General features: G+C 38.5%; 1 protein-coding gene across 1 annotated transcript in view; it reads left to right on the top strand.

Annotated features, from left to right (window-relative positions):
• The window catches only part of MTUS2 (microtubule associated scaffold protein 2), a 222,546-nt gene that overhangs the window by 192,700 nt on the left and 17,410 nt on the right, over positions 1-12,436 (top strand). The window contains exons 8-9 of the mRNA XM_032220483.1: positions 8,257-8,471; positions 9,181-9,286. Coding sequence (XP_032076374.1) covers positions 8,257-8,471; positions 9,181-9,286 — 321 coding nt within the window. The remainder of the gene's footprint in view (positions 1-8,256; positions 8,472-9,180; positions 9,287-12,436) is intronic.

Raw genomic sequence — 12,436 nt, forward strand, 5'->3', positions numbered from 1 at the left:
TATTTAGGAGTCAAGGGGAATCCTGAAGTAAAAATGATTGATGATAGAGCTACATTGCTTAGTTTGCTTCATAAGCTTACAAATAAGAGACAGAAAGCAGCAGAAGTATTATGAGTAACAGTGCTCATGTTAGCAGAGAAATAGCACTACGATTTTAATTTTCTGGGCAAGAAAACTATCATGGTGAGACTAGAAGGAGAAAGTAATTTTAAATCAAGCTCCAGGGCTTAATTATTTTCACTGAGGTATAAAATGTAGGAGAAAAAACCCCATATGTAAAGGGTTACAGTCTTTGCTGAAAGTACTATTAATCTTTGTAGCTCCCTGTATTCCTGATTGGCAATTATGGTGCACAAACAGAAGTGTAGAACCCAGTCCTGTGCACCAAACTAAAAAGGATCCATACCATTGGGAACAAATGCAAAGAAGATTTAAAGGGGGGGCAGTCATTAAGAGACTGGAAACCTGTTCTTGTGAAAATGACCAGGATTTGTTGACCAAGAGAAAGTGCTATTGACAGGACTAAATGACCAGGCTCAAATATTCCCCCTTTGGACACATTACACAAAGATCCAGTTCTCTGGAAAAGGCCTAATGCTGGGAAAGTTGGAAGGAAAGAGAAGAAGAGAATGACCAGTAGTGAAGTGGATGGACGCAGTCACAGTGGTAATGAAGGCATCATTGAAAGATCTGAAAGATCAGGTTAAGGATACATCATCATGGAGAAAATTTATCTGTGGAGTCATTTAGAATTAGAATAAAATAGAATAACAGAGTTGGAAGGGACCTTGGAGGTCTTCTAGTCCAACCCCCTGCTTAGGCAGGAAACCCTACACCACTTCAGACAAATGGTTAACCAACATCTTAAAAATTTCCAGTGTTGAAGCATTCACAACTTCTGGAGGCAAGTCATTCCATTGGTTAATTGTTCTAACTGACAGGAATTTTCTCCTCAGTTCTAAGTTGCTTCTCTCCTTAATTAGTTTCCACCCATTGCTTCTTGTCCTACCCTCAGGTGCTTTGGAGAATAATTTGACTCCCTCTTCTTTGTAGGAGCCCCTGAGATAGTGGAACACTGCTATCGTGTCTCCCCTAGTCCTTCTTTTCATTAAACTAGACGTACCCAGTTCTTGCAACTGTTCTTCATATGTTTTAGCCTCCAGTCCCCTAATCATCTTTGTTGGTCTTATCTGCACTCTTTCTAGAGACTCAGCATTTTTTGAAAATGTCTTGATGACATCGTAATCAAGGGGAGTTACCAGACCTACGAAATTCAGAGTATATGGTAGCAAGTTCTAATTTATACTCAGTCAAAGAAGTTTCCTGAGTGACTTTTGACCAGTCTCTTTCTCTTAACCCAACCTATCTCAGAGTTATTGTAGATAACAGTGCAAGTATGAAGCACTATGTCAGCTCCTGAGTATAACAAACTATTGTCCCAGAGTACAGGCATAGAATAATAAGATACATGGAGGCAGCTTCTGGTAGAACGTTGGGGAAAGTGACTATTAAAAACCGTATATGGTAAGGACAATTTGGCAATGAGATCAGTTATCAAGGATGCTGGTGAATTTCTCTCTACTGGGTTTGTTCAGTCAGAAGCTGAATAGGCATTTGTCAGGGATGGTTTAGTTTTGGTTTCTGCACTTGGTAGAGTGTAGTCTAAAGGCTTGTTTCTAGTTTTTTATTCTATCTCATATATTTTTGCCCCCTTTTGCTGCAAAAATCAATTCCTTATGCTTACATAGTCTGTAAGTCCCCAATCAACTTGACCATTATCCTACAATTAAAAGAGGAGAATCAATATGAAGTGGCTGCTCCAACATATATGACTTCTGTGAAACACTATATTCAGTTGGCATACTAACATAAATATCTTAGAAACATATTTTGAGTTAGAAAGGTAAGCATGAGGGAACAAGTATTGATTTCCCAAACTGAAAAAATACTATTTTCAAGGATTTGTCAATGAGAAATCTTTGGGAATCTAGAGATCTGAATGCTGAAACAAAATATGATCATGCATGCACATGTGTTCTTGTCTCCTTTTGGATTCAGAATATAAAATGTATAAATCAGAGGTTTTGTTTTGGCCAAAATCCATGAAAGAAATGGCTGTACCTTTGCCATTCAGCTACTACTTCAACTTACAATCTTACGAACCTTGTAACCCAGAAATGCATAACATTGTTGGTCTTAACTATGGCACTCTTCCATCCAGTACAGACGTGAGTGATATAATTCTTTGGACATTTCACTTTTCTTCCCATTATAAACAATACTGCATTTGGATTGATCTTTGCCAGTAGGTCAAATGCTCCGGGAAATCACATCAGCTCAATGCTAAGAAAACATTTGAGGGCAAGTGCTGTGATTTAACTTTCAACCATCTGTCAAACCAGTAAATGTCATTTTCCATGGAACTTACATGTAGCCTTTAGGTCACAGAGGAATTGGCCAAGGAAACAAAATTGTATCTTGGCACTCCCTTAGTAGGATGTAGTCTGTATTTTCTTATGGTGATAGCTCTACCTAGTCTTAGGTGGAGTTTCCTCCACAAGTTTTGGCATGAGGAGTAGATATGTGATTTAAAAGTTGTAGACTTGTTCTTGGCTGAGATTTTTAACTCACCCTGTTACATAATCTCTTGAGTAATGGTTAGATAAAGCTTTATTGTGGCATTTGACCAACATATTTACACATACAAACAGTATATATGATCAGATACATACAAATAAAATGCAAACAAGTTCAAAAGCTTCATCTTTCTTTGCAACAAAAATATCATACTGCAAAAACAAGTCTTGATTTGTACAGATATGTTTCAGAACCTGCAAGTATCTCAAAACTTTTTTCTGCCACCCCTAAAAGGCCAACATCAACATACCAGATATATAATGTAGCAGAAATCTATAAAAGTATTTTGCAGACTCTTATCGTGCTCATTCCTCCATATTTTTTAACCGCGACCTGAATTCTGTAGTGCCAAAGGCTTCTAAGCAAAATTCTAATTTATAACTACTGCCACAGCCACAACTCTATGTTTTTCCAAGTTGTTTTCTTTTTATACACCAAGTTCCTGAAGCCTGCAGCCTCTCCTTCTCCTGGATAGATGGAAATTTTGGTCTGGTTAAGGAGTTGTTGGAAGAATTTGATACCTATTAAATTTGGTACAAATTAAAACTATTATGAGTTCAAGGACTAGCTAAGATTAGTGGTGGGATTCAGCCAGTGCGCACCTATCTGGGAGAACCGGTTGCTAACTTTCTAAGCAGTTCGGAGAACCGGTGGTTGGAAGAAATCTCATTTTGTTTTGTTTTTTCCACTTTACAGGGCTAATCCTGTAAGGAAGGCAGGAAGGAAACATTCTGGTGTTGTTTATAGCTTAATCTTTATTGCCCTACTTACAGAAACTGCCTCTCCTTATTACATTGTAACAGCTAAGGCCCATCGCTGTGAGTGATGTTGAGTTGGCCACGCCCACCCAGTCACATGACCACCAAGCCCCACCTACCCAGCTAGTCATTAGGGCAGAGAACCAGTTGTTAAATTATTTTAATCCCACCACTGGCTAAGATGTCCCAATAGTTACTATGAATCTGATTCTCGAATATAAGATTTCTATAAGTGAAGCTATCCATCTGAGGGCCTTGCGATAATGCTAAGATTTGACAGAGCAGTATTGCTGACCATGGTTATATTTTAGTGCTGAAAAATGAAAGTTGATGACTTATTAAGGGAATAAAGTATACAATAGAAAGGAAAGACACACCTTTCTTTACAACAGTGGTTCTCAACCTGTGTATCGGGACTCCTTTGGGGGTCGAACGACCCTTTCACAGGGGTCACCTAAGACCATTGGAAAACACATGTTTTTGAAAAAATACAGAAAATATAAAATAATTTTATGGTTGGGGGTCACCACAACATGAGGAACTGTATTAAAGGGTCACGGCATTAGGAAGGTTGAGACCCACTGTTTTACAACATTAAAGTCTTTGGAAAACTGATATAAAGCAGAACTTTGTTATATTGCTAATGATGTGAACCCACATTTTACCTGCTGCTTGTATCTATTTTATTCAATCTTTTTATTACAGAAAAGTCATAAAGAAATTGAATCCTGGCTCTCTTAACAGTTTTCTCAGCTTGAAAATAAAGTGCATTTGTGTAATGGTGTATAAATTGATAGGGTTTGTTATGGCAAATGCTGTTGCAGAAACTAAACCAAGTTTCTAGTATGTATATAATCTCTCTCTATAGCTTCATCCCTATCCTAAGTGTTGTGTTTTATAGAACAGTATCTCAAAATCTACATTTTTCAGCCTGCTTTTTATTGTGTTTTAGGTTAATGTACACATTGCATGATTTGACAGGTATTCTTCTATTGGTGCAACCTATACTATGCAGTCTCGTTAAACAGATGTTTGAATGGCAAGTTTCAATTTAAAGCTTGAATGGGTTTCAATTATACTGGATTCCCAGTTCTGACTTTGAATGTATTTGTGTTTGATTGTTGATAGTTTTTATGCCACAATGACAGGTTAAAAAAAACACGAAAAGGTCACTGAACAAAATGACAGAATTATTTAAAGTAGTTAAGAAAACTAGTGAAGAAATAAACAAGCAAACAAACAGAAATTGTCAGATGAAAGATTGTGTGATCTTGTGGTTATAAAGAAAACGGTAAAGGTTCCCCTCGCACATATGTGCTAGTCGTTCCCGACTCTAGGGGACGATGCTCATCTCCATTTCTAAGCCAAATAGCCAGCGCTATCTGAAGATGTCCCTGTGGCCATGTGGCCAGCATGACTAAATGCCGAAGGTGCACGGAACACTGTTACCTTCCCACCAAAGGTGGTTCCTATTTTTCTACTTGCAATTTTACATGCTTTCAAACTGCTAGGTTGACAGAAGCTGGGACAAATATCGGGAGCTCACTCTGTTACGCAGCACTAGGGATTCCAACCACCGAACTGCCAACTTTTCTGATCAACAAGCTCAGCCACCACATCCCTTGTGGTTATAGTGTTGTGTTAAGATTGAGAAGCCTTAAGTTAAAATTCCAACACAATTATGAAGCATATTGGGATATCTTGGAGTATTTCCTGGACTGATTAAAAGATACCATTAAGTTCAGCATCATGTGAATGAGATGCAAGCAAGTTAGAGACTCAAGTGCTCCCCTTTTCTTCCCTAGCATGGTCATTGTTAGCTGTGAACAAGTCAGGATAATAAACTATGATTTCCACCTAATCCTCCTAAAACAAGCCAGAATTTCCTACCTCTGGGTTTAATAGGAAGATTTGGTTATTTGAACATCCAAACAAAATACATATACACAAATTCATGCCACCATTTTCACTTCCAAATCTATCAGAAAGAACTCTGAATGCATTCACAGTCATTTTCACTGATACTGATCTTGAAATTTGGGGCTCAAGAAGCAAAGATTGGCTAAAAGGAGAAGAAATGCCCTACCCAGTTGTCACAAGTTCTAGAATAAAAAACAAAGTCCTCATTTGCATTCCATAGAAGATGAAATGCATTCACCTATCTCTTTTTTTCGTGTTTTGAGTGACTACTTGATTTTATGAAAAACCATCGGGATGATTGAACATAAAATCATCAAGCCGGTTCTGATCAGTTCCGGAAAACCAGTAGTGGAAATTTTGAGTAGTTTGAAGAACCGATAAATACCAACTCTAACTGGCCCCGCCCCCATCTATTCACTGCTTCCTGAGTCCCAGCTGATTGGGAGGAAATGGGAATTTTGCAGTAACCTTCCCCTGGAGTGCGAATGGAATGGAGATTTTACAGTATCCTTTCCCTGGAGTGAGATGGTAATGGAGATTTTACAGTATCTTTAGCCTGCCATGCCCACCAAGCCATACCCTTACAAGCTCCAACAAGTAGCAGCGTTTTTTGAGGATAAAGTGCTAGTTTCTCTTCATTTTTAGCTAACTCAGAGCACAGCCAGAATAACAGAATAACAGAGTTGGACCTGGGACCAGTGAGGGGTTCCTACCGGTTCGGATCGTTTCAGCTAAACTGGTAGTGGTTTGGCGGCCTGGGTCACTGGAACTGGCAACAACTAAGCCTGCCACACCCCTGAACTGGTTCCCTGATTGGCACCATTTTTATTGCACTGTGCATGCATGTGCAGCTCGCATCAATTGTGAACCCACTCAGAGCGCGCACATGAGTGAACCAGCAGTAGTGCCGGCTGGAATCCACCCCTGCCTGGGACCGTGGTGATCTTCTAGTCCAACCTCCTACTCAGGCAGGAAATCCTTGACCGTATCGTAAATAAATCAGTTTTAGTTTTAACATGGATTATAATGTCATATCTAATAAGAACGCTGATGATAGCCATCAGAAATTGAATGCTAATGCATGTATACTATATGGGGTGCACAATGGCCTTACTTGATTCTTTTCACTCCCGCTCTTGGTGCCAAAAATCCATTGATCAGCTTTTTCCAGAGTTATCTTTTCCTAATCAATGTCTATGGAGATTCTCAATCATCCAGATCATGGTTATCCCAAAGGTGTTTTTTCCAAAAGGAAAAACTGGACTTTCTTGGGTTTTTTTTTTCATTTGAAAATATTTCGCTTCTCATCCAAGAAGCGTTTTCAGTTTACTTTCTTCATCAATGCTCGTACAGACCTTTATCTAGGAACTTCTGAAAATCTTTTCTCTTGATTTACCCAAAAGAACCAGGGCAGGATTCTTGATGATATCTTCTCTATCTGCTTTTGTCATTTTGTTGGTGACATAATCCAAGCTATCTGATCCACTCTTTCCATTGACCTGCATATTTCCCATTACTGCCAAAGTGTATATCATTGAATTTTGAATCATTGAATCTACCACCAGACTCATTCTAAGGCCATCCCGCAGTTGCCTTGACAAGTCTGTCTTCTTTAACACATGCAGAATAATGCCAGTTTCTATCTGAGATACTGCACTGGATGAAGGTCTTCAATTAATATTGAATTTTCTGATCTTCTGTTTGAAAGTTCTTCACCATTGCCATCTGACTTCTTCTGCACCAAGACATAGTTTGCATCTGTAAGTGGTCCTTATTTAGCAACCACAATTGGGACCGACAAATTAGTCATTGAGTAAAATGGTCACTAGGCAAAACCTGTATTAACTTGCTGGAGATCTGTTTTCACAGCTCAGCAATGTCCTTACTCTCTCCACTTTTTCTATTAAAACAATTTTTAGTAAAGAATTTTATGGAATAATAAAAGCAAACATTCAGATTTAAAGAGAAGAAAAAGAATAATAAAAAATACGGAACAAGTGAATAAACAGAAAAGATAAATCTACATTTTCATCGCATGGAAAAGTGTACAGGTACATTCCACCTTACTAGTTGATAGGATAGTAAGTCTGATAATTGCCTCTTCAATATCCAATTATGCATGAAACCATATTGAGAATATTGTTGAAAAAAATGATAGCTCTAATTTATGCTACTCACTTAAAAGAGTTACAGTTGCAACATTAATGAATTTATCACAGCAATATCTAGAATTGCTGCAGGTCACTTACACTCAATATTAGAAAAAGTGCTTGGCATTTAGTACATAAAGTGAAAATAAGATTTTAAAGATATTGTGTCCATAAGTTAGAGGCAGGGTTGGTGGTTTCAGCAATGATCAGAAGTGTAGAAGTGTCCGATAGCAACTTTACCTGAAGGGATTGATGTGATCTACAAATGACTCTTGGTCTCTATAAATATATTAACAGATGTGCTTCACAACCATTTAGAAAGCAAAGTGAGCCTTCCACTGATCAGTTGACTGTGTCACTGGATACTCTTCATTGAGGCAGGACCAGTTTATTCCATTTGTAATAATTAGCACAATCCATTTTGGCACATTTTCACTGTTTTGCCAGTGGTGGGCTTCTGCCAGTTCGGACCGGTTCAGACAAGCCAATAGTTGCAACCTGTGGGGGGGGATCAGCCCCCCCATCTGCTTTCAATCCCGTCCTATATCTCTGTGTTATTGACACTGCACACATGTGCAGAAGGCGTGCATCAGCAAATTGCCATGTTTTTTTGACCCCCGCACACATGCGCGGAAGGCACACGGATACTTTTCCAGTGCTGGGCGTTACAGTATGTGATGCCCGCCTCTGTATTTTGCTGAATGGAATCTCCTGCATCTTTATTGTTCAAAGGAATCAGTTCACTCCTGACTTTTCTGCAGATCCTTAATGTGTGGTCCTTCTGTCTTCAGCCCTCAATACAGGGAAATACGAGACACTACAAAAAGAGAAGGAGGAGATGGAAAAGAAGTTTGAAGGAACTGTGCAGAAACTCACTTGGCAGCAACAGGAGGAGCTCCTGGCCCTTGAAGAACGTTTGCAGTTACAGTACAACGCTGAACTAGCACATGTGCATGAGAACCATCAGGTCAACCTTGAGAGACTCAAGAGTCAGCATCAGGAACAGGTTAGTCATGTTCACTCAGTGTAAGCTCACATGGGAGTGACTATGCTCCATGATTTGACAGGCAGGCTGTATTTCCATACATTGCAGCTAAAACACTTTTTAAAATCACAGCGCCATATATGTGTTTGAAATAGGTACTGTTAGTTGGAGGATTTAATATGTTGTGGATGATGGGCATTTCCTGTTTTAAACTGGATCATAGCAGAGCCTTTGGGAGGGGCATTTCCTGATCAGACCAAGCTGTGTGATTGTGTGTGTATCAAGGCTGTTTGGTGGTTTGGGAAGGAATCATGAGTAGTGCCCAAAGCATATTTCCTTATTATGGATTATGGTTTGAAGAACTAATCCTGGTAAATTGGAGCCAGCAGCAGGGGCAGCTGGATTGTTAAATTGATGGGTGCATGGGTTGGTTTACAAATATAATCAGTCAAAAGATTCATAGATGTCATCCATGAACAGGCTAGTTGAAAGATGGGTTGGAAGAAAATCTGTTGGTCAAGTTTTGACTCCTCAAACAATTGCTTTTCTCACTGTTAAGAGGAACTTGCTGGAAAAAAAATGTGTTTCAGGTGTAAAAAAACCTCTACTGGATTACATCTATCAAGTGCAGTTTTCATAAGATCTAACTGTTCTCTTTCTTTAAAGTTCTTTTAAAAATACCATAGCGAGTTTACTTCTTATTATATTTGTTTTTTTGCTATTTGAAAAGGTGGATGACATTGCAGCAACTCAGGAAATGGCAGTATTAGAGATGGAAAATAGCCACGCGATTGCCATTGCAGAACTTCAGGAAGAATATGAGCACAAAATTCAAGGTAATTCTGCTAACTCAGCAAGCACTCATTCTACCATTTTAGATGGTGATCCCTGACCAATCAATTTGAGTTTGTGGGATGCCTTCCTCAGAAAAGTTCAGGAAATTATATGATACTATACAAATTTGCAAGTGTCAAGCTATAATTCAGTTATTTTATTTTAATCTCAAGTGCCAGATTAAAATCGGGCTATAGTGTCAGTCTAATGCAGTGGTTCCCAAACTTGGCAACTTTAAGATTTGTGGACTTCAACTCCCAGAATTCTCTGCTGGCTGGAGAATTCTGGGAGTTGAAGTCCACAAGTCTTAAAGTTGCCAAGTTTGGGAACCACTGGTCTAATGGTTAAGGTACCAGGCTAGGAAGCTGGAGAGTGTGAGTTCAAGTCCCACTTGAGTCATGAAAGCCAGTGATTTGGGGCTGGTCATTCTCTCTCAATCCAACCCTCCTCATATAGTTTTTGTGTGGGAAATAGGAGGAGGAAGGGGTATTGTGCATGTCCGTTGCCTTGCCTAAAGGCAAGATAGAAATAAATACAGAAAATCTAACTTCTACAGAAAGTCACCACCTAAAGGAATGAAGAAGATTTTATAATTTAGTCAGTTGATTGTATCATAAACAAATGACTATAAATAAATGGTCACTCCTATAATTAACCCCAATCTGATCTATGTATTCTGCCTTCTTTGAGATGGACTTTGAATGAAGTGTGTACTGGTGATAATGCATGTTTGTTCTCTGCAGTAAATAAGATTGTTTCTCCTGGCTGCCCTAATACTTTTTAGTTTTCGAATAAGGGTCTAATGAGCATCTGGAAAGTACAATTTGCAGTCATTAAGAATGTATTCATTGTCTTTAGTGGCTGGTTTCTTTGACTGGGACTCCATAAAACCTCCCATGTCTTACATTGGAACCCATGTGTTCAAATTGATTTCTAAAACGTTGCTTCTGAGATGTTGGTGCATATAATGTCAAATATTTTAATGACTTGGAAGCTGGCTTGTGTTGAGCCAGTCACTTCAGAACTTACAATACAATAGCAGAGTTGGAAGCAACCTTGGAGGTCTTCTAGACCAACCCCATGCCTAGGCAGGAACTCCTATACCATTTCAGACAAATGGCTATCCAACATCTTCTTAAAGACTTCCAGTGTTGGGGCATTCGCAACTTCTAGAGGCAAGCTGTTCCACTGATTAATTGTTCTAACTGTCAGGAAATTTCTCCTCAGTTCTAAGTTGCTTCTCTCCTTGATTAGTTTCCACCCATTGCTTCTTGTTCTACCCTCAGGTGCCTTGGAGAATAGTTTGACTCCCTCTTCTTTGTGGCAACCCCTGAGATATTGGAACACTGCTATCATGTCTCCCCTAGTCCTTGTTTTCATTAAACTAGACATATCCAGTTCCTGCAACCGTTTCTCATATGTTTTAGCCTCCAGTCCCCTAATCATCTTTGTTGCTCTTCTCTGCACTATTTCTAGAGTCTCCACATCTTTTCTACATTGTAGTGACCAAAACTGAATACAGTATTCCAAGTGTGGCCTTACCAAGGCATTATAAAGTGGCATTAACACTTCACGTGATCTTGATTCTATCCTTCTGTTTATGTAGCCTAGAACTGTGTTGGCTTTTTTGGCAGCTGCTGCACACTGCTGGCTCATATTTAAATGGTTGTCCACTAGGACTCCCAAGATCCCTCTCACAGTTACTACTATTGAGCAAGGTGCCACCTATAATGTACCTGTGCATTTCATTTTTGACTTGACACATTTAAGTGCTGCAATATTCATCTTGGGCAGCCGTATCAATAATACTTTTGTTTGAAGGCTTCATTGGCCTTTAGAACTGATTGGACTAGGAATTGGATGGAGAATTCATATTGAGAAATGACATTTGAAAGTTGGGTGGCCCAAGTGTGAGGCTGCCTGTTGTCAAACTGCTCTTTAAAACTCTTTGAGGTTGCTTGTGGTGAAACTGCTCTTCTGGATCCAGGAACCTATTCTTCAGCCAGTAATTGAATATTTTAATTACAAAACAGCTTGTATGGGGTAAGCCCAACTCTGTCCTTACTGAGACTATCCCCACTTGAATTGTTCCATTGATGTATAATTGTAAGAGTCTATAATGAATGTACATTGCAACTGCCTAGATTTTATTTAAATATAAAGAAAGCTTCCAGATAGTTAGGACTCTACAATAGTGGACCAGTGCTTACTAGGGTTGTGAGTTCTCCATCTCTGAAGATTTTTAAAGGTTGACCAGCCACATCTCAAGGATGGCTTAATACATTACAGAATTTTGGACTAGATGATCATTGGGGTTCTTTCCAATTCCAGTGTTCTGGCATTCTGAGATTCTGTATCAACTTTTGGGATTATTATCCAAGAAGCATTTTTATTTGTACTGATAACATGTCTCTTATTTTTATTTTTAAAGGCCATTCATTCAAAAAGCTATTATTGTAAAAAGAAAATATTTTGATTAGATGCATCATTATATTGCACTCATTTCTCACCTTGTCCCTCTAAATATTTTGCCTATAATTCTCAAAACACTTAATCATTGATCATGCTGATAGGGTTTTATTCATCCAAAATATATGAAGAGCACTAAACTGTCTCTTCCGACCATCAGAAATCCATATTAAACAATTCACAGCCAAATTCCTTTTTTGCACATATTAGTACTGAGCTATTGTCTCAGCAGAGCTTGCTAGGGGAATCATAAAAATCACTCCAATATCTTTTTGACTAGCAGTTTTATTATGACATAGTTTCTCTAGCAACAGCTTCTACCTGGGGACTTACGATCTGTCAAAATTGGGCAGGATAAAGTTACAAGCATTGCAAATGGCCCACTAAGATTAAAGAAGCTTTATCTATCCAAGAGAGGCACTGCTTTACAAATAAATATTTAGCAGCAACTCAAAAAGATAGAATATTATTAAAAGCATTATTATAATTTCACTTTCATAAAGAATACAATCCTGATCATTAAATATCAATACTGCTTCTCAATTATGTCATTTTCTAACCATCATTATTAATATTTTTCAAAATATTTTGAGGTATATTAGATAGGGATATTTTAAACAGAGATATTTTACATCTCTGTCGTGAACGTTACTGCTCATTCTTTAATAAATAAAATTCCATGT

This window comes from Thamnophis elegans, chromosome 6 (assembly GCF_009769535.1).
Source record: "Thamnophis elegans isolate rThaEle1 chromosome 6, rThaEle1.pri, whole genome shotgun sequence".
NCBI lineage: Eukaryota > Metazoa > Chordata > Lepidosauria > Squamata > Colubridae > Thamnophis > Thamnophis elegans.